At 45.9% G+C, this 20,229-nt stretch overlaps 1 protein-coding gene across 1 annotated transcript; it reads left to right on the top strand.

Moving 5' to 3' along the window:
- Nucleotides 1-7,237: 7,237 nt before the first annotated feature.
- Nucleotides 7,238-16,468, top strand: LOC134406638 (keratin, type I cuticular Ha4-like). The gene is made up of 7 exons (XM_063138155.1): nt 7,238-7,732; nt 9,921-10,003; nt 11,475-11,631; nt 12,303-12,464; nt 12,587-12,712; nt 14,272-14,492; nt 16,165-16,468. The coding sequence occupies exons 1-7, from the start codon at nt 7,238-7,240 to the stop codon at nt 16,466-16,468; spliced, it is 1,548 nt and encodes a 515-aa protein (XP_062994225.1).
- The last annotated feature ends 3,761 nt before the right edge of the window (nt 16,469-20,229 follow it).

The raw sequence follows: 20,229 nt of genomic DNA, 5'->3' as shown, positions 1-20,229 counted from the left end.
TAGTACCTCTATGGCCACCGTAGTTTGTGGCCATAGAGGTACTAAGCAGTTTATAACCTGCTTAGTACTGCTTAGTACTTAGTAGTTGGGGAGGGGGAGTAAGAAGTGGCATCTCCCATTGATTGGGAGATGCCACTTCTTACTCCCCCTCCCCAACTACAAGAACTGCCCATTTACTCCTACTCTGTGCTTTCTGATATATAACAGTTATGAATACACAAGAGGACCCATCCTCTTACCCAATGAGAACTATGTTTAGACAAGAGGCCTTGATGGGGTACTCCATGAAATACCTTCTGATACATAATGTACACGTATATAATATCTGCCAGGTCACCTCTATTCACTTTCTTCTTGATAATCTCAAAGAACTCAAAAAGGTTGGTGGGGCAGCGCTTATCTTTGCTGAACCTATACTGATTCTTCCTCAGCAAGTCTTGTTTTTATCATTACTACTGCTACCTGTCAAAATATCTGGTGGAACAGACATTAAGCTAAGTTCTCTGGGGCCGTAGCTAGACCTAAGGTTTATCCCAGGATCATCCCGGGTTCGTCCCTGCCTGAGCACTGGATGCCCTGTGTGGCACTTAGAGGAACAGGTTTGACCCCAGGACAATCCTGGGATAAACCTTAGGTCTAGCTACGGCCTGGGTCTCCCTTTTAAAGATCAGTGTTACAGTGGCTACTTTCCAATCCTCTGCTAGAGAAACCCATTTTAGGGACAAGATGCCTTTGTGGCGCAGAGTGGTAAAGCAGCAGTTTCTGCAGCTGAAACTCTCCCCACGGCCTGAGTTCGATTCCAGCGGAAGCTGGTTCTCAGGCAGCCGGCTCGGGTTGACTCAGCCTTCCATCCTCCCGAGGTCAGTAAAATGAGTACCCAGTTAGCTGGGGGAAAGGTAATAACAGCCGAGGAAGGCAACGGCAAACCACCCCGCTATAAGGCCTGCCAAGAAAATGTCAGCGAAAGCTGGCGTCCCTCCAAGAGTCAGTAATGACTCAGTGCTTGCATGAGAGGTTCCTTTCTTTTTACCAGCAATTACATATCTGAGTTCTTTAGGAACTCTTGGGTGATTGCTATCTGGACCCTGATGACTAGTTGATTTTTAATCTGCCCATAGGCCCTAGAACTTCATGCTCATCTACACCAAGCAGGATATTCCACTATGAAAGTGGCATGAAAGTGGTATATAAAAGGCAGGAGCCACACGACTGCTTTACAGTGGCATTGAAGTCCATTGCAGGATCTACACTACTGCTTTAGAGTGGTACTGAATTGCACTGACAACTGTTTGGGCCCATGATGCATCTACACCAAGGAGGATATAACACTCTGAAAGTGGTATACGGTATGTGTCAATGGGCCCCAACAGTTGTCAGTGCACTTCAATACCACTATAAAGCAGCAGTGTGGCTCTTGCCTATTATATACCTCTTTCATACCACTTTCATAGTGGAATATCCTGCTTGGTGTAGATGAGCCCTTCACCACTTCTATTTGACTCAGGCCACAGCTAGACCTAAGGTTTATCCTGGGATCATCCAGGGTTTCCCCCTGCCTGAGTAATGGATCCCCTGTGTGTCACCTAGATGAATAGGTTTGACCCCTGGACGATCCAGGGATAAACCTTAGGTCTAGCTATGGCCTCAGTTTTTCAGACTCCCTGAGCAAGCCTGATCCTATCACAGCTATCAGTCCTGCAGCTCCAACATCTCTATTATAGATCTTGAATTTAACCATCTTGAGTTGCTGTCATTCATTGGAGGGTGATACTTCTACTAACCAGAGCTTTGGCTATTGGGTGGTACGGACACGTAATGAACAGTGGAGACTGATGGCTCATATGACAGTGGGACAGTAAATCCATTTTTGGTTTCAGCCAGAATTCTAAAGGAGCTATCCAAACAGCTGAACTCTATCCCCAACAGCCCTTTGGGTAGCTTCTTTAGAGTTCTGAGTCGTTCTGACTGACACCCAGAGTAGATTCATCACCCCACTGACCTAGGAGCCAGCAGCCACCACTGGTAATAAATATATAAATAATCATGCTCCCAGTGAATGCCCCCAAAAGATGAGCGTAGGCAAACACATCTGGAGGGCACCAGGTTGGGGAAGGCTGGCTTAGGCTATTAACATTGCGAGCCAAGAGACCCCAGGCACTAAGGCAATCCCCTGTTCCCGTGCAAAATGCTGCCTAGCAAATTCCTGGCCTGTAAATTTTTATACAAAACCAAAGGGAAGGCCATGAAAGCTGCTCCTACTTTGTCAACAACTGAGCTATTGACAGTCTTGTCTGGTTCTGGCTGTGGGGTGTAGCAAGACCTGACTGGATTGGGAACAGGAGTTTGGGGGCAGGCCAATAATGGTGGCTTGGGTGTGGCAGAGGGCTGTGCTGAATGAGACCTGTGAGGTCAAGTGGGCCAAGAATCTGCCTTCAAAAAGATGAGCTGAAGGAAGGAGAGGGGCTGAAGAGGCAGGGAATGAGCAGCACGGATGCAACAAAAGAGGGAACGTCACAGGGGGAAGTTGTAATGCCGAGAAATGAACAGCAGGAGTTCCAAGTTACCTGTTGCTCATATATGGACCAACACCTGATGAATAAGCCCTTATACCCACACCAGGGTCTCCTGGTACCAACAGAAAGCTGGGGGAGGGGGCAAGCAAAGCACGTGGAGGACACAGTCTTTTTACAGTGGATTGGGTCCAGACTTAGTAAGCTGAGCTTAGATCCCATCAAAATCAGAGGGACAAGTTAGCAATGACTTCTGTTAAATTCCGCTGATTTCAATGGGAATTAAGTGCAACTAATTTAGTCTGGAACTAGTCTCTTAACGCACTGAAGTGGCTTTCTGCAGGAGATGATGGTGGAGACGCCAGGAAGGATCCCTGCTTGCAAATAGCTGGTCCTGAGTCATGGATGGCCACTGAGATGGACAGCCAGTGCACATACTTGGCCTAGTCCCATGCTCTCTCCCACATTGCTACACTGAACAACTTGTCTTTAAAAGGCTTCCCTGGATCTGCCTGGCTTCTCTTATGGGGCCACTTCCAGATCTGTAGTAGTAGGTGAAATAATAACGAAGGAAGGAATGCATTTGAACACATTTTCCTCTTGCCGTTAAATCAAATAAATTCGCCTGCACACATGCGGTGGGCTGGTGATGTGGAGTTCCTGTTCAGTGTATGTCACTTTTGATCCGAGTCAAGTTCTGACACCTCCCCATGTAAACATTACATGTTGCATTTTCTGCATACAAATTTCTTCTCCAACAGAGTGTCTAGCATTCAAAACTGTACATTCCCATTGGGCAATGGAAGGAGGAAACAATATCTTATGCATTACATCAGTTTCCCCCAAATGGATGCTGAGATGTGTTGGACTTCAATTCCCATTGGTCATACTGGCTGGGGATGATAGGAGTCCTACATATCTGGAAGGTGCATGGCTGAGGGAGGCTAGATTACATTTTCTTAGCATTTTAGCTGGATACATCTCCATCCTGGAGGGGATCTACACTAGTCAAGTTAGAACGTGTCTTACCATTTTTAAGTGTCCGTTTCGTAGTATTACGCCACATGACGTTCACTTTGTGACGTTTTATTGTTGTCTTCTCTCCGGTTTTTATTTTGAACTTATCTGAAATAAGTCGTTCTATTTGGTATGATATAGCCGATTTCATCATATTAAATGGGTTTCCTGTATTTTTTAATTAGCCAATCACATTCCGGGGGGGGGGGGCATGCTTATGTAATTTCTGCGCCCAAAGTTGGAGCCATTTTTTTCTTTCAAGCCTCTTTTTTGCAGCCACTTCCAGTTTCACTTTTGGGAGGCTACTTCATGGATTGTTTGTAGGTGGAGGATTGTCTCGGAGAGAAGAGGAAGTGGGAGGGGAAATTGGCAGATGGGGAAATAGAACAAACGGATTTATTCTCTTAGTGTGGCCAAAAGGAATGCATTCCCATGGAAAGAGAAAACATAAGTAAACGTTTTAAAAACTGCTACGTTTTAAATCGTTCAAAAACAAAACGTTCAATGACTGTAAAAACAACGTTTCATATATTAGTGTAGATCCCCTCCTGGAGTGCTGAGTTTTGCTATCACGTGTTGATTTCCATTCTGATGCTTCCCAGCCTTGCTTGATCTGCTGTTATCTCTCATAAACTTGAGTCAATTAGAAGTAGTTCCATGAAACTTTATTTTGATGTTGCCCATCCCAATCTGTCCCTTTAATGTCACGTCCCCCTCTGCACTGCTATATGTGAATTGCTTCTGTAATTTGAGAATTGTTGAGTTTGCACTTTTTTGGCGGGGTCAGTAAACATATTTACTTCTCTACCAAGCTGCTTGAGATATATAGGCAGGTTGGTGTCACTTTGTGGCAACAACTTGGTGATGAACAGCCAAAGACAGGTTTTTATAAGCATATAACAATTCCCTTAAAGGAAAATTGGAGCAAATGTTCCATCTAATTTATGGCTCCTGTGTTATCTTCTTAAACAATAATGCAGAGAAAAATAATAACTAGAAGATACCATTCTTTAGCTGTGTTTATACATTATGGGTTTAGTGAAATCCAAAATGCTTTCTATATTCAAGGGAAGCTTGCCATAGCTGCCGGTGAAGCCTTGGCAGAGGTTGGTCTGGAAAACCTGCACAAAGTTTGTTCTGTTATACAAACAGTGTACAACAGACGATAGGAAGGTTAGACAGGGCAGGAGATTAGACATACACAGATGAAGGAGGGGCTGTGGCCCAGTGATAGAGCACATGCTTTGCGGAAGGTCCCAGGTTCAATCCCCCAGATCTCCAGGTACGACTAGGAAGACATTCTGCCCAGAATCCCGGAGAGCCACCGCTGCCAGTCAGTGTCAATAATACTGGGCTAGATGGACTAATGGTTTGACTCAGTATAAGGCAGCTTCCTACGTTCTTAAGGCAAATGTCTATTGAAGACCCTGTCTGTACCTACAGGGGTTGGATCCAGATTCAAGCATGAGGAGCTGATCTCGTGGAAGCAGACTTCCCCATTCCCACCTTCCCATGGCTGCTCCTCCAGCCTCCTGAAGATGCTACACAGAGAGTCAGGAGATCCTGCTAAATGGGTGAGCTGTGTTGGGTGTAGCAGGAGGGATCTCCAAAGGTCAGGCAGAGAGGCCATCCATGGGCACAGCCCTATTTCTTGTGGAAGGCAGATCCTAGATCCAACCCAACAGGTGCCCAGACTACAATGCCCATAAGGCCACATTTTCAAGGTTACCTGCTACCAGAGGTACTGACAGAGCAACACATAAAAGTGGAAGCCATACTCTACTAATCTAACCACCAAATTTGGATGATTTCCCTTCCTGACATAAAATATGGCAATTAATTATGTCTTAAGTGTGAACCAAAATCCTCCCATAAAATCTCCACAAATAAAATGTATCGGGGGGAGGAGGGGAATCCACTCATCTCCTTCTCTGATGTACCAGATGGAACCATGCCAATGAATCACGATAGGAAGACTGGGTTCGCACAACACATCAACCTACAGTGTGGACTGCTGTTGAATCACGGGTTGTGTTTTGAACTGTGGTTTAGCATGTTGAACCAAGGACATTTATGCAAGGTGGCTTGTTGATTTTTCTTGCAGAAGCCATCTTGAGAACCCATGATTTGTTGTTGAGTTCTTCAGGGTGGTTAACAAGCCACACTGCACGGTTAACAAACCACTGTAAGGAAAACATTCTTTGTTCAGACAACACACTAACCCATGTTTTAACATACAACCTATGATTCAACAACAACCCACAATCAACCACTGGATGTGGGTTAGCGTGTTGTGTGAACAGCCCTAAAGTATCAGAATAAACATCCTAGTATATCTTTTACAAAGTTCTTTGGACACTGAAGCACTTTGCATGCAGTTACAGAAAAAATTATCCTACATACAACCTCCTCTGTGTATTGGTGCAGTCAAGAGAAATTATTTGGCATGCCTAGGGTGACCATATTGGATCGAGGTGGGGAACAACATTAGTACAACAATACAATATAAATCAAATTCATAAAATTAATTAAAAAGCATATAAAACCAATAGAACATCAAAAAACAATCAAGATATCTTAAAATTCTTGGTTTAAAATTCATCTGGGTAGGCCTGCTGGAAGAGGCTAGTCTTTATAGCTGTCTTAAACTGAGAGAGAGTGTTAAGTTGACGAATCTTTTCTGGCAGGCCATTCCACAGTCTGGAAGCAGCAGAAGACAAGGTCCTCTGGGTAACAGTTGTCAGCCTAGTTTTGGCTGACTGAAGTAAGTTCTCCCTGGAGGACCTGAGTGTGAGGGGCGGATTGTACGGGAGAAGGCGATCCCGCAGGTAACCTGGATCCAAACCATGTAGGGCTTTAAAGGTAATGACCAACACTTTGTATTTCAACCAGAAACTAATTGGCAGCCAGTGGAGTGATTTTAATGTGAGATAATATGCTCACTCCTAGGTGTAGTGGTGACCAACCTGGCTGCCATATTTTGAACTAATTGACATTTCTGAACTAGGTACAACAGTTGAATAGAACAGAGAATTTCAGCAGGTGTCATTTGTATGCATGCAGCACCTGGTGAAATTCCCTCTTCATCACAACAGTTAAAGCTGCAGGAGCCTTGCCCTCTTTTGTATCTGGTCATGCTAGTATCGCTCCTGCAGCTTTAACTACTGTGATGAAGAGGGAATTTTGCCAGGGGCTGCATGCATACAAATGACTGAAATTCCCTTTTCTATACAACTGTTAAAGATACAGGAGCCCTGTCCACTTTTCCACATGGTCACCCTAGGCATGCCTGCTTTTGGGTTGGTCAATCTAGGGCAGAAAGAGGAAGGGAGGCCATCCCACTGTGAAACATCAAGCCCATAATGCTGTCGAAATGACCCACACCCAGCTATTGAAAGCTGGTGTTTGATGATGACAGGTTGCTTTGATGGTGTCCCATAAAACGATGATTCCAGGCACAGCCATCAAGAGAAGTCCTGACTTTGCGAGTGGCGTGTGTGGCAAAAAGATGTTTTATAGGCCAAGAAATGCTTTTTAAGCATTTCTTAAATGAGAAGGCCACAGGTGAATCGCCACCAGGAGAAAGCCTTGTAAAGGAGCCCACACCCAATGCTCCTGGTATAAAAAGGCTCCAGGAGGGAAATCGCCTTCCAGACTTGGGTACCTTGGGTCTTCTAACTCATTCTGAAATCTAGCTTTTCCTTTCTACTATGGCTACAACTTCCCCTCGCCCTTGTGGGTCCCTCAGGGTCACGACCAACTGCCGCCCAAACAGTGCCGTCTCCGTCAACTGCCGACCCGGACACGGCCTTCTGCGCCGATCCAGTGTTTGCCTGCCTTCCCCGGGGCGGACCACCCCATCACTGCCCAGCAGCTGCCGAAGTGGGGGCTACGTGCCATCTACCTGCCTTCCCCCTCCTAGCTTGGGTTCCACCTGTGTCCCGCCACCCTGCATCCCACCTCCTGCCCACCCTCTCAACTGCTTCGCTGGGAACCGTGATGAAGGCATCCTGAACTGCAATGAAAAGGAAACCATGGAGTTCCTGAACAGCCGGCTGGGCAACTACCTGGAAAGAGTGCACTGCCTGGAGCACGAGAATGCCGACCTGGAAAGCAAGATCCGCGAATGGTACGAATGTGAGAACGCTTACGTGTGCACCGACTTCAAACCTTTCTACTGCAACATTGATGAGCTCCAGCAGCAGGTAATAAAGGTGTCTTGGGGTCTAATGGGTTCCATGGGAAATTCAGAAGTCTTTTATCTGAATGAATGGACATGTTTGTTGGTTTGCTTTAATTGGAGAATGGACAAGAAAAGTGTGAGCATGTTTGTGAGGTTGCTTCCGTTTGCCATTTCAAGCTTTCAAGGTGTAGCTCAACCTTACTCAACGTGGTGGCTTCCATATGTTTTGGACTACAGGCCACATCATCCTTGACCATTGGCCATGCTGGTCAAAACATTTGGTGAGCACCATGTTATGGAAAGCTGGTGTAGCTAAAGACCCATTTCTTGTCTCATACAAATATAGGAATTGCTACGCAGGGTCATACAAATGATCCTCCAAGCCTGTTTTGACCGTGGCCAGAAAGATGCCACAGGGATGTTTGCAAGAAGGATGTGCTGTTGGCCCCTGTCTGCTGGAATGCATAATGAAACGCTTGACTATCTAGGTCTTTATATTTAAAAAGTCATTCATGAACTCCAGCTCCTCACACACTCTTGCAAGCTGCTGAAACCGGGGGATCCGAAGGCAGGAAGGTCTGAATAATGAATGTGTTCATTCAGTGGTGCGGTTTCGTAATTTTAGACTCTGGAAATAATTTCATTTCATTTCATTTATTATTACATTTCTATACAACCCTGAAGCTCTCTGGGTGGTTTGCAAAGATTAAAAACCATTAAAAATACATTATACATCGTACAAAACCCATTGACATATGAACATATAAACAGAGAGCATACACAGACGTCTAGAACAATTTAAGCAATCAACAATAAGAAAAATCCAAGACCTGAAAACCTCATAATATGCTGCCAAGTGCCTGAGAGAAGAGGCGAGCTTCGGCTATTAGGCTGTATAATAATGTAATAAATTAATTAATAAATCTGCTACTGAAAATATAACAATGTTGGCACCAGGAATTGCGGGGGGGGGGGAGGGCAGCAGGCCCTCTTCCTTGTTGTCACCCTCCAAGCATCTTCTGCCCCTCCCTTAGACAGTAATGGGTATTATTTCACCTCCCCCAAAATGTGGTAAGCCAGTCCTGCTGCATTCGGGGGCTCTCCTGCTCATTCCATTGAGGGGGGCTCTAGACTTCCACCCCAAAGTCCTGCCCTGAGTGCCCCAATCTAGGTTGCCAAATGCCTAGCAAGGTTAAGTGTTCAAATGTTGTTGTTTGCTTCTATGAGTTTGGCATTCTGCTTACTTAGGCCTCATTTACACCAAGCAGGATATTCCACTATGAAAGTGGTATATAAAAGGCAGGAGCCACACTACAGCTTTATAGTGGTGTTAAAGTGCACTGACAACTGTTGGGGCACATGACACATACCATATACTGCTTTCATACCACTTTCATGGTGTTATATCCTGCTTGGTGTAGATGTGTCAATGGGCTCCCAACAATTGTCAGTGCACTTCAGTACCACTATAAAGCAGTAGTGCAGATCCTGCAGTGCACTTCAATACTGCTGTGAAGCAGTAGTGTAGCTCCTGCCTTTTATATACCACTTCCATACCACTTTATAGTGGAATATCCTGCTTGGTATGGATGAGGCCTTAGTGTCTCAGAGTCATTTTCTTGAGCTATATACATAACCTATTTATATTTTGACATTATTCTACTTTTGCATAAACTTTTTTTATCATGTCGTACATATGAAAAAGTGGTTTAGTGCTGACAACAGCTTTTATACCTTTTGCTTTGCAATTTAGCAGCTGGCTATATGCGGCTGGAAAAGGCTACTAAAACTTATACCCTATCTGCAATAGCCACTTGAACATTAGCAATACAAAGCAGATAGCAGGTTATGTTTTTTAAATGGGCTTCTTCATTATGATTTAATATTGTACAAGCTTTTGAGTTAACAATGAGTCCAAGTAAATTCTTCATTTTTCTGTATAACTCTCTCTCTCTCTCTCTCTTTCTCTCTCTCTCTCTCTCTCTCACACACACACACACACGCACGTTGAAGAAATATGGAGCTTTCACATATTCAGGCTGCCTTGGAATAAAGTTAAGAATGTTTATAGATGTACACTGCATGCAAATTTCTTCAATAAAAATGTGCATTTATCCCTTCTAAAAACAAAAAACAAGCAAGCAGAATCCATTTCCTAAATGCTGAAAAATGAGTCGCACATTTCTACATTTTAGTTTCTTGTTTTTCAGATTTGCTGCACTAAAGCTGACAATGCAAGACTGTGTCTCGACATTGATAATCTCAAAATGGCTTCGGATGACTACTGCACTAAGTAAGATTATTTGTGGGATGGATCGAACCCTCTTGTTCTTCAACCCTTCCTATGATGTATTGTACCCCCCTACATGACTCCCAGGAGAGAACGGGGTTCACCGGCAGATTTCTGGGAAAACAAGGCTAAAAATTGATGGGCAATATTAGTAATAGGGCCAGTTAAGAGTTGGCAGATCAACATTTTCAAACTAAATTATGCTTCAGAAACTTTAGAGGCTGTTCTATTAAGACCCAGAGTATTTTGAATTTATTGGGTGGAGAATGTGAACTCAGTTTCATTCCTCTAAAACAATGGCCTGTCCCTGCCCAAGCCCATCAAACAGTGCACATATATACACACACATGCACACATATACACACATACACACAGTGCAAATACAATGTCACACCCTTTGATTTCAGATTGATTTCAGATCCACACCCAAAATCACTATCAAATTTTTAGAAGTCCCATTCTGTCCCAAGTCCCAAATGACGCTTTTATCACCCTCTCACAGAGACTACAAAACGATGGATAAACAGTCCAATCGTTTGCATGTCTGTGTAGAAGTAAGTCCCAGTGAATTCAGTGAGGTTCATTCCAAGGAAAGGTATATAAGATTGCATTTGTTGTAATAAAGAAATTCATAACATCACGTGGATATTCTGTGTCCCTTATCCATAAGCATCAGAGGATGTATACTTTCCTCTTCATGACAATGCTATGAAATAGATTATTTCTGTTCATGGATAACTGATGGGCAATCTAGGATGAGACACAGGGTGCTTCCAGACAGAGGCCTCCTAGCACTACCAATCAAAAGATGTTGTGCAACTCTTCCATCTTTACCTCCATAATGGATATTTTTCTGGTAAGCAAAAAGATGGACTAAGCGGTAGGAAAACACAGGAAGGTTACAAGTAGAAGGGACTCCCACCCACCCCACCCCGATAAAATTCCACAAAGGAAGTAGGGTAATTGCAGGAGAGAAGACAGTTCCAGAGCTCTCAAAACATTTGGCACATATTCATGGAGGACCGTAGAACACCAGCAAAAGTCTGTATCAGCTTTCTTCATCTTATATCAGCCTTTCCCAACTTGATGCCCTCCAGATGTTTTGGGCTTCAACTCCCATCACTGCTGACCATTGGCCATGTTTGCTGTAGCTGATGGGAGTTTTAGTCCAAATCACCTAAAGGACACTAAGGCCTTAGCTAGACCTAAGGTTTATCCCGAGATCGTCCCGGGGTCGTCCCTGCCTGCTCCCGGGATATCCTGTGTGTCATTTACATGAACAGGGATGGCCCCGGGATGATCCCGGGATAAACCTTAGGTCTAGCTAAGGCCTAAGTTAGGGAAAGCTGGCTTCTAGTCACTGCCCAAGGGATCTACATCTGGGCTTGGATTAGTGCTCTGGGCTCTGAGGCCTAGACATCACATTCTGTCTGCTCAGCCCTCCTGTAATGATGTTCCTTCCACCCCTTCGAAGGTATGATTATGAACTGAGCCTGCGCCAGCGGGATGAGGCTGACATCAATGGCCTTCGCAGAGTCCTGGATGATCTCACCCTGTGCAGGGCTGACTTGGAAGCTCAACTCGAGTCCTTGACTGAAGAGATGATGTGCCTCAAGAAGAACCATGAAGAGGTATGACCAAAACATTGCTCACGCCAAGGCTAGAAGAGATGCAGGGACACAGAATCATGGAGCGGGAAGCGCACTGAGGCCATTGAGTCCAATCCTTCTCCAAAGGCAGGAACCATTGTCTACCCGTTAGCCCCTCTTTGGATCAGTTCCCACTCTCTACACTAACCTTCCCCAACTAGATGCCCTCCAGATGTGTTGGATCACAGCTCCCAGCATCCTCAGCCATTGGCTGTGCTGGCTGGGGGTAATGGGGGCTGTAGCCCAACAAATGTGGATGGCACCTGGTTGGAGAAGGCTGATCTACACCACCAGCAGAACGCAGGGGCCTGCAGAGCAAAATAGCTTGGCAGACCTTATACAATCAACTGAACCTATTCACAGCGAGTGTAGAGCAAAACCCCTAAGGGTTACAAATCAATGTCACCCAGGGGAAATTTCTTTCCATCCAGTCCCAACTATGACCATCAGACCCTGGGCCTGAAGCATGCCCCACCCACTGAAGCTCCTCAAATCACATTTATTCCAGGGTCGAACAAGTCCCTACCAACCAACCAGTTTGCAATATTGGTCCACCATCAATATACAGATTAAAGCATATTCAGCATTTGGTTATATATCAGGGAGACAGGTTGTCTCCAATACCTTGTCCTCCTCTTTGTCCCCTTCTCCAGGAGTCCTGTGCCCTTCGATCCCAGCTTGGCGATCGCATCAACGTTGAGGTGGATGCCGCCCCATCTTGCAACCTTAACAAGGTCCTGGATGAGATGCGATGCCAGTATGAGGCTGACCTTGAAAAAAACCGTCGGGAAGTTGAAGACTGGTACTGTACCCAGGTATGGTCCTCCCTGGGGGCCCAAGTACTTTCCCTCCAAATGAGTCCTCGCTGACCCTCTTTCATGGCAGAATCCTGCAACCCTCTCATTCCCCACCTTTATTTTTAAATGCATTTCACCAGATGGAAGAGCTAAACAGGGAGGTGATCTCCAGTGGAGAACAGCTGCAATGCTGCCAGACCGAGATAATTGAGACAAGGCGTTGCGTTCAGGCCCTGGAGATCGACCTACAGGCTCAGCAGAGCATGGTGAGTAGCAATGCAGAACGCCCAGCATATCGCCAGGTGTTAAATAGCGCATTCACAGCAACCTCTGTATATCTTGCTTCTGAAGAGTTCTTCTGAAGGAGCAGGGAGATAAATCCTCAAAGTCTAGTGTGTGTGTCGCACAAGAGTGGGGAACCTGTGGCCCTCCAGATGCTGTCAGACTACAATTCCCATCATCCCTGACCACTGGCCATGCTGGCTGGGGCTGATGGGAGTTGGAGTACAATAACAACGGGAGGGTCATACAAGCTCCGCATATTGCATTTATCCTTCCACTATCAGAGGACATTTCCTCTGCCACATCAGCCTCATTTCAGAGATCTGTACAAGACAAGAGGTTGTGCTGCAAAGCAGGTGCCGACATCTCATTTGGTAACCTGGATTAATTCCTGATCCACCTCAAAGGCGTAAGGCAGGTTATAACATTTCCTTAGCATATCCTGTCCTTAAAAGAGCCCTGGAGGGTCCAGGAAGCTAAGAACAGATCCATGTGTTGCATCACCTGTGCACCTTCCGTGAAGCAACACATGAACGCTCTGGCTACCAGGCTACTCCTTGCGTAACGCCAGGCTAGCCAACTGAAAGGGCACCCGGAAGAAAATGGACTACAACACCCTCAGCCTAAATATATGAAATTGAATTTTATTTCAACTAGCTTAGTTTCAAATGGTTGAAATTAAAGGCTCTTTGGGAACACCACAGTCTTGAAAAGGCATCTAAGAAATACATTACACAAATAAGTAACTGTGAGGACAGGTTTAACATGTGGCTAAACTGTGCAGATGTGACAGGTCCCACAACTCTGCAATCTTCCTACTTATCAGAGGAGCCTGCAATTAGACACCCACCATCCTGAAAAACCTGTTTTCATTATTTTTCAAGCAATTTTTCTATGGCTTGCATCTGTGGAGGCAGAATTAACAAAGGCCATTAACAAATGGGCAAAGGCCAGCAAAATTGTAGGAGCTAGGAAAGACAGGGGTGTGAGAGAGTTGCACGGCTTTGGTGACCAACATGGCTCCTGACTCCTCCACGTGGTTAACAGAAAGAAGAAATAACACAATCGTGCAGAATTCCCCTTTTGTTGGTGCTGAATTTATTTATTTATTTATAACTTTTTGCTCAGCACTTGAACCACCTTTATACAGTTCTCTTCTGATATTTTGGGTTTGGAAACCAACGTGCACAAAAGATTATGGCACCACAGATTAAAACAACAACAACACCAAAAACAAAAGAGCCACTTCAGGCTGCTATCTATCTAGATTTACCCGGAAGTAAGCCCACAGAACTGAATGGGATGTTCTCAATGAGAGTAGACCTGTATAGGGCTGCACTGTCAATGGCTTGATTTTGCATTCTCAGTTCAAGGCCTACATGCAGTCTTGCAATCTGAGGAACCATCACTGTTCCCAATCTCAAAATAATCAAGCTGGCCGACAAAAAAACCTCTGTAGTCCATTACGTTCACGTTGTGCTGTGTGCAAGCAGGAGCCCCTGTTGCCGCCCTGATGACGCATTTTGCCTCCTCCCGCTCTCAGAAAGGTGCCTTGGAGTGCACGCTGCAAGAAACAGAGTCCCGCTACTGCACTCAGCTCTCCCAGCTCCAGTGCCTGATCAGCAACGTGGAGGCCCAACTTGCCGAAATCCGCTGCGACATCGAGCGCCAGAACTGCGAGTACAAGACCCTCCTCGACGAAAAGGCCCGGCTGGACTGTGAGATTGCCACTTACCGCAACATGCTGGAAGGAGAAGACTGCAAGTATGTGTGGAAAATTAAAGCTGTGGGCCGGGCCCAGTGGGGATCCAGTGAGCTCCCCCTACCTGGAAGGGAGCTCCATGGTTGAAACGTTCTTTGGAACTCACTTCCCAGATGAAAATAGGGGAACGTCGGTGTGCTTCTAACGTCTGTCCTCCCACCAAGGATTGCTACTTGTCCCCAACTCCCCACTGGAGAAGGCTGTTTGCTCTTCATTGTGCTAATTCGTTTTCTCCACAACAGCCTCTGCTGCGAGGGATTCTGAAACAGGATGTGTTCGTAAAATCATTACAACTGCATCCTTTTCTTTTAAATGTAATGTTTGCTGTCACAGTGGTTGTGCTGATTAATGAATAGCTACAATGAGGGCTGTGTACAACCCCCCCCCCAACTTGCTTCAGAGGCCGATTCAGAGCTTCCAAATTTGCCCCCAATCCATCTCCGCCTGATTCGGACCCAAGCTGTCCTACTTCAGATCCAGATCTGAATTGAGATTCAGACATCTGAAGCGACTTGCTCCGCCCCACCTGTGGACATGCCCAATGATCCCATTTAAACTTGTAATGTGGAGTACATGACTGCTTTGCACAGGATTTGTTTACAAAAATAGTTGAGTCGCCATTTTATTTATTTATTGCATTTTTATACCACTCAGTAGCTGATGCTCTCTGAAAAGGCAGGCAGCTGCGGGCACTTGTGATGTGTCCGGGTAAGGAGCAGGGGGTATCATGGCTCAGCAGGCAGCTCGCACACTCATTGGACACATCTGGGGGGGTCACGAGTGGGGGCAGCTGCTCGGCAGGTGTGAGGCCATCCGTCCAGGCAGGCTGGGGCTGGGCTTCTGAATCTTCTGGATCAGTCTGGAGCGATCCGAAGCAATTCAGACCAGATTGACCCTCTTCGGACTGATCTGGACCCACTTTGGAACTGGACTGACTCAGTCTGAATTGCCCCGCTTCGGTTCGGAATTTGGAGCGGAAGCGGTGCACAGCCCTAGCTGCAACTCATACAGGAGCATTTCCTTTCTGTGTAGGTTGTTATGAGGTGGAGGGCAGAAGGGAAGCAGCGTGCTGGCATTTAGTGCCCATGTGTTCCCAGTTAATGGATGTGTAGTAAAATCTAGATGCATCTACCCACCTTGTAGAGAACGGAGGCTGAAATGTGAAAAATTGTAGTGCACTAACATAATTTTTAAAGTATTTCTAACATCACTGCAGAAAGGAAAATAGGGATGGTGTTTTACAAGGGACAGGTATCAGCTAATAGGCCACAGTCTTTCCCAACTTTGAGTCCCCAGGTATTGTTAGACCACAATTCCCATCATCCCTGTCCATCCACCTTGCTGGCTGGGGAGATGGGAATCGTGGTCCAACAACATCCCAGAATCCAAGGTTCAGAAGGGCTGTAACAGGGACTGATGTTGATGCATGGCTTGAGCGTAAGTGTTGCTAGTACAGTCATCCTCAAACTGGTCCCCTCCAGTTGGACTGGCCTGTTCTCATAATTGCCAGACAGCATGACCAATGGGAAGTGTGTTTAGAACCGAAGTGCTCAAGATGGCCCATCACGTAACACCTCTCACTACTTCTTAAAAATAATCTCATGTTCTCAAACTGACTTTCCTCCAAGCACATCGTTCCCCCCTTCTAAAAACTGACATATGTTCTTCTTCCAGGCTACCCAATCGTCCCTGCAACCCGGAGTGTGCAACCGCCATCCGTTCGTCCGTCTGCCGACCAGTTTGTGTGCCAGAGCCCGTCTGTGCTCCCGTCTGTCCACCAAACTGCAAGCCCTGCATGCCGGTGGTCGAGCCCAAACTGGCCCCATCCTGTGTCAATCCCTGTGGGCCAGTTTGTGCTCCATGTGGCCCTCCACCCTGCGGACCGCCTGTCTGTGGCCCATGTAGGCCACCCTGCCCACCACCGTGTGGCCCGTGCCCACCAGGCCCGCGAATCAGCACCAAGATCTGCCGCATGTGAAATCTCGCTGCCCAGGCATAAAATCCAAAGGCATGGAGGGACTGATTGGGGCTGGAACTTGAAGAGAGAAAGGAAAGGAAAACATGTGTCCCTCTCCTGTGCTTAGAAAGTTCCTCTGGGAGCCATACGAAAGTTCAGTGTGTACTGTGTAGAAGGTGGCTCTGGTGGCATGGTAATCCCTCCCTCCCCTGCTGCTTTCATACTTTATACACGGAAGATTCTTTGGTTAAATTTGAATAAACTTTCATTTTCTGGCATAGCAAAAACATGGCATCTGGACTGTGTTTCCTGAGGAACATTTTGCTTGTGACAAGAGAGTGGCAGTCCCCAGATGAAAGAAAAGGGTTGGATCTAGGTTCTGCCTTCCATTGACATGGAAGATGCCTCTACCGAATTTCAAGAATCCCCCCTTCCTCCCCATCATGCCACAGCTCGCCCAGCAGAGCCCCTCTCAGGGGGCTAGAGGGGTTCCTGGGGGGAGGAGGGGGCTGGGAAAACTGCTTCTGCCAGCCCAGTTGCGTGCGCTTAAATATGGATCCAATCCAAGGGTCCCAAGCAAGGCTTAGTTTGAGCAAGGCTCAGTCCCAGAGCTCACTCCTAAACATGTTGAAAAGGCGTGCAAATGGTCCTTCCCTGACAACAGATCTACAGCAGTTTGAGACTACGTCCTCCATTAATGGAAATCTTGGTGGATCTCTGTGTGGGTGGAGGGGAGGTAATGGCTCATCCAAGCCAAAGTTACTACATCTCATTGGGCTGCATCCAGGTCTTGCTATTTACTGTGTAATCTGTACAGCACCATGTACATTGATGGTGCTATATAAATAAATAATAATAATAAGGGCACAATCCTATACATGTTTGGACAGGGGAAAAAAAGTCCTACAACTCCCAGCTACCCATTTACCTGGGGAATTCTGGTAGTTGTAGGACCTTTTTCTGTTTAAACATGCACCAGATTATCCCCTAAGTCTAGGGTGGGTCAGTCTATTTCCAGTCCACGTCCATTTCACTTCAATCAGAAGGTGGTTCCATTTTCTTCACATTAGAATATAAACAGATATATATATATATATATATATATATATATATATATATATATTCTTACAAAATTCACATTTCTAAATGTGTCATATTAAGAAGTACACATTTCTCAACACATTTTATCCTGAAAATATTTTTGAGCTGAGAACTACATCACAAAATGCAGGGAAGTGTGAAATCTGAAGAACAATTACATTCCAAGCCATACATTAGTCCCAGAAACACAGATCAGTACATCAGATTGTTCACAGAACAAATTCCTCAAGTATCCCTACTTAAGTCTGATTGGGATATAACTTCAGTCAATGACTTGCTTTTCACATTGATTTCAGTGAGACCGAAATTCAAATCACTTTGTCTGGATCCAGCCTATCAGTTTTAACTTCTCACAGTGAAGGGTAACGTAAGGCGTTGGTGCCACCTGCTGTCAGAAGAGGCTTTCTGAGGTACGATGTTTCCGACTGAAGAGAGCAGGCAGATTTTTCAGATTACGAACTAAAGAAAAGCAAGTCAGTTTGTGCAACAATGTGAATTTTATATCCTTCCAAATCCCACTAATAATTATCAGCATGGGTTTGTTTAATGTATGTTGTCTTATTCCAAGGTTTCATAATTCACACTGTCCAAAACACAATCTATCAGTTTCCATCCACCCCACCATCCAAATAATCCCTTTGAGAAGGAATTGGAAAGAGGAATAGCAGCCCAGGTGACCATCTCCCACCACACTTATTTTCAAGATTGGTATAAAAGTGGCATCTCCAGTATTCGAGGCAGTAAGCCTGTCTGCACCAGTTGCTGGGGAACATGGGTGGGAGGGTGCTGTTGCACCATGTCCTGCTTGTTGGTCGCTGGCCGATGGCTGGTTGGCCACTGTGTGAACAGAGTGCTGGACTAGGTGGACCCTTGGTCTGATCCAGCAGGGCAATTCTTATGTTCTTATGTTCTTACATCACCAGGCACACAAAAAATGTAATCACATCATTACACTTGTCAGGTTTTCCCCATGTTAGAATTAAAAAGTCAAAACCTAATGCATATATGCATATACACACCCATACACCCAGAGAGAGGGGAGGGAGGGAGGGAGGGAGAAATAGATAGAAGGGGAGAGGTGTTTAATTCCCTTTTCCATTGGATCCAAAAAGATCCCTAAGCCCATACCTTCCATAGATACATCATGAGCAGAACTATACTATGGGAGTAGGGGAAGGGACATTCATGGCTGAAGAACCACTATTTCCTCGGCCCTCTTTTTCCTTTGATTTGTCCCCTACAGCTGCCTACAGCCACCATGCCAAATCAAGGGCTAGTATAGTCTTTCCCCTGTCTAGTCTAGGGGGCTGTCTATATGCTGTCTTTGCCCAGGGTGGCTCCAGATCCAGCCTGCATCGCTTATATGACACAGCCGTTGATTTGTATCCACCCCAGGGCAAAGTGCCAAAGGTGCAGAGCACAAAAGTCGGGGATTGAATCTGAGTTTTCCTGCCCAAGTCATTCCCATCTGTCATCCCTCGGGTGCTGCTCCAGGGGCATTCCTGGGTGGGAGGTGACCTGCCATTGGTCACTGGAAGCTGCGGGAGGCAGATGGGGCGGGCCTGGTGAGCCAGGCTGCTGGAAAGCTCACACTGCCCCACACCAATGATTCCGCGGGCTTTGGTGGTGGAGTGCCGCCAATCGGGCACCGTAAACACAGCCCCTTGGGAAAGAGGGGGCTTTGGATTTGGTGTATCTGAAGTCTCCTCTCACCTGTCCCTGGGGCAGCCATAGCAGCAGAAAGCTCTGCCACCACCCTAGAAGGGCCTCCATGGGCGGACATCTCTCTCTGTCTAAGACTGTGGAGTGAAGTCTGTAGTATCTTATTGCCCCTGAGACATCCTCTGACCACAGGATTGCAGCCCAAAACAATGAAAATCAATTGCAGCCAAATCCTCTCCCTCCCACCATTATTTCTTTGTGGATCCCATCCAAAAGGTCCCACCTCAATATGAAATTGCTTATAGCTTAAGATACACAACTCACAAACAGAAGATCTATCTTGGAATGAGAATGCAGCAATGGGGAAATTATCAGAAGAAAACAATTCTGAAGCCAGCATCCAGTACTGACAAATAACCACACGGGGGAACTAAAGTGCTGTCAACTTGCCATACCCAGTTTCAGAATGGCTAGCTTGGCAGGAAAAACAACAACACTCGACCCAATGTTAGTCGTGGCAAATGAATGCAAAATCTAACCCAGAAATTATCTGGTCAAAGCCTAGCATTTGGTCTACTATCTAACCAGGGTTTTTTTTAGCAGTTTAGGTCTTGAAGATGACCACAGGTGCCAGATTCTTCTCTTTGCCATCTGATCACCATAATCATATAACACCCCAACAGGTAACCACCTGCACAGTATAATGCATTGCCATCTGGTCTTGATGACCAGATCTGGGCATTGGATCTGCTTTGACTGTGGCATGGCTTGTACTTATCACAGCATCTGAGCTGTTTCAAACACAACAGGAACATTTCTGTATAAACAAAGATACAGGCCACAGCTAGACCTACGGTTTATCCTGGGATCATCCAGGGTTCGCCCCTGCCTGAGCACTGGATCCCCTGCGTGTCACCTAGATGAACAGTTTGGACCTCTGGATGATCCAGGGATAAACCTTAGGTCTAGCTATGGCCACAATGTCTTGAGTTTTCTCAATTCCAAAGAAAACTGCCTAT

This window comes from Elgaria multicarinata, chromosome 11 (genome assembly GCF_023053635.1).
Source record: "Elgaria multicarinata webbii isolate HBS135686 ecotype San Diego chromosome 11, rElgMul1.1.pri, whole genome shotgun sequence".
NCBI classification, from domain to species: Eukaryota; Metazoa; Chordata; class Lepidosauria; order Squamata; family Anguidae; genus Elgaria; species Elgaria multicarinata.
This window is presented reverse-complemented; position numbering and strand designations above follow the sequence as displayed.

Coding starts and splice junctions, on each gene's coding strand:
- LOC134406638 (XM_063138155.1), top strand. CDS start 7,238: ATGGCTACAACTTCCCCTCGCCCTTGTGGGTCCCTCAGGGTCACGACC. Junction 7,733..9,920: donor TTGATGAGCTCCAGCAGCAG/GTAATAAAGGTG, acceptor CTTGTTTTTCAG/ATTTGCTGCACTAAAGCTGA. Junction 12,713..14,271: donor TACAGGCTCAGCAGAGCATG/GTGAGTAGCAAT, acceptor TCCCGCTCTCAG/AAAGGTGCCTTGGAGTGCAC.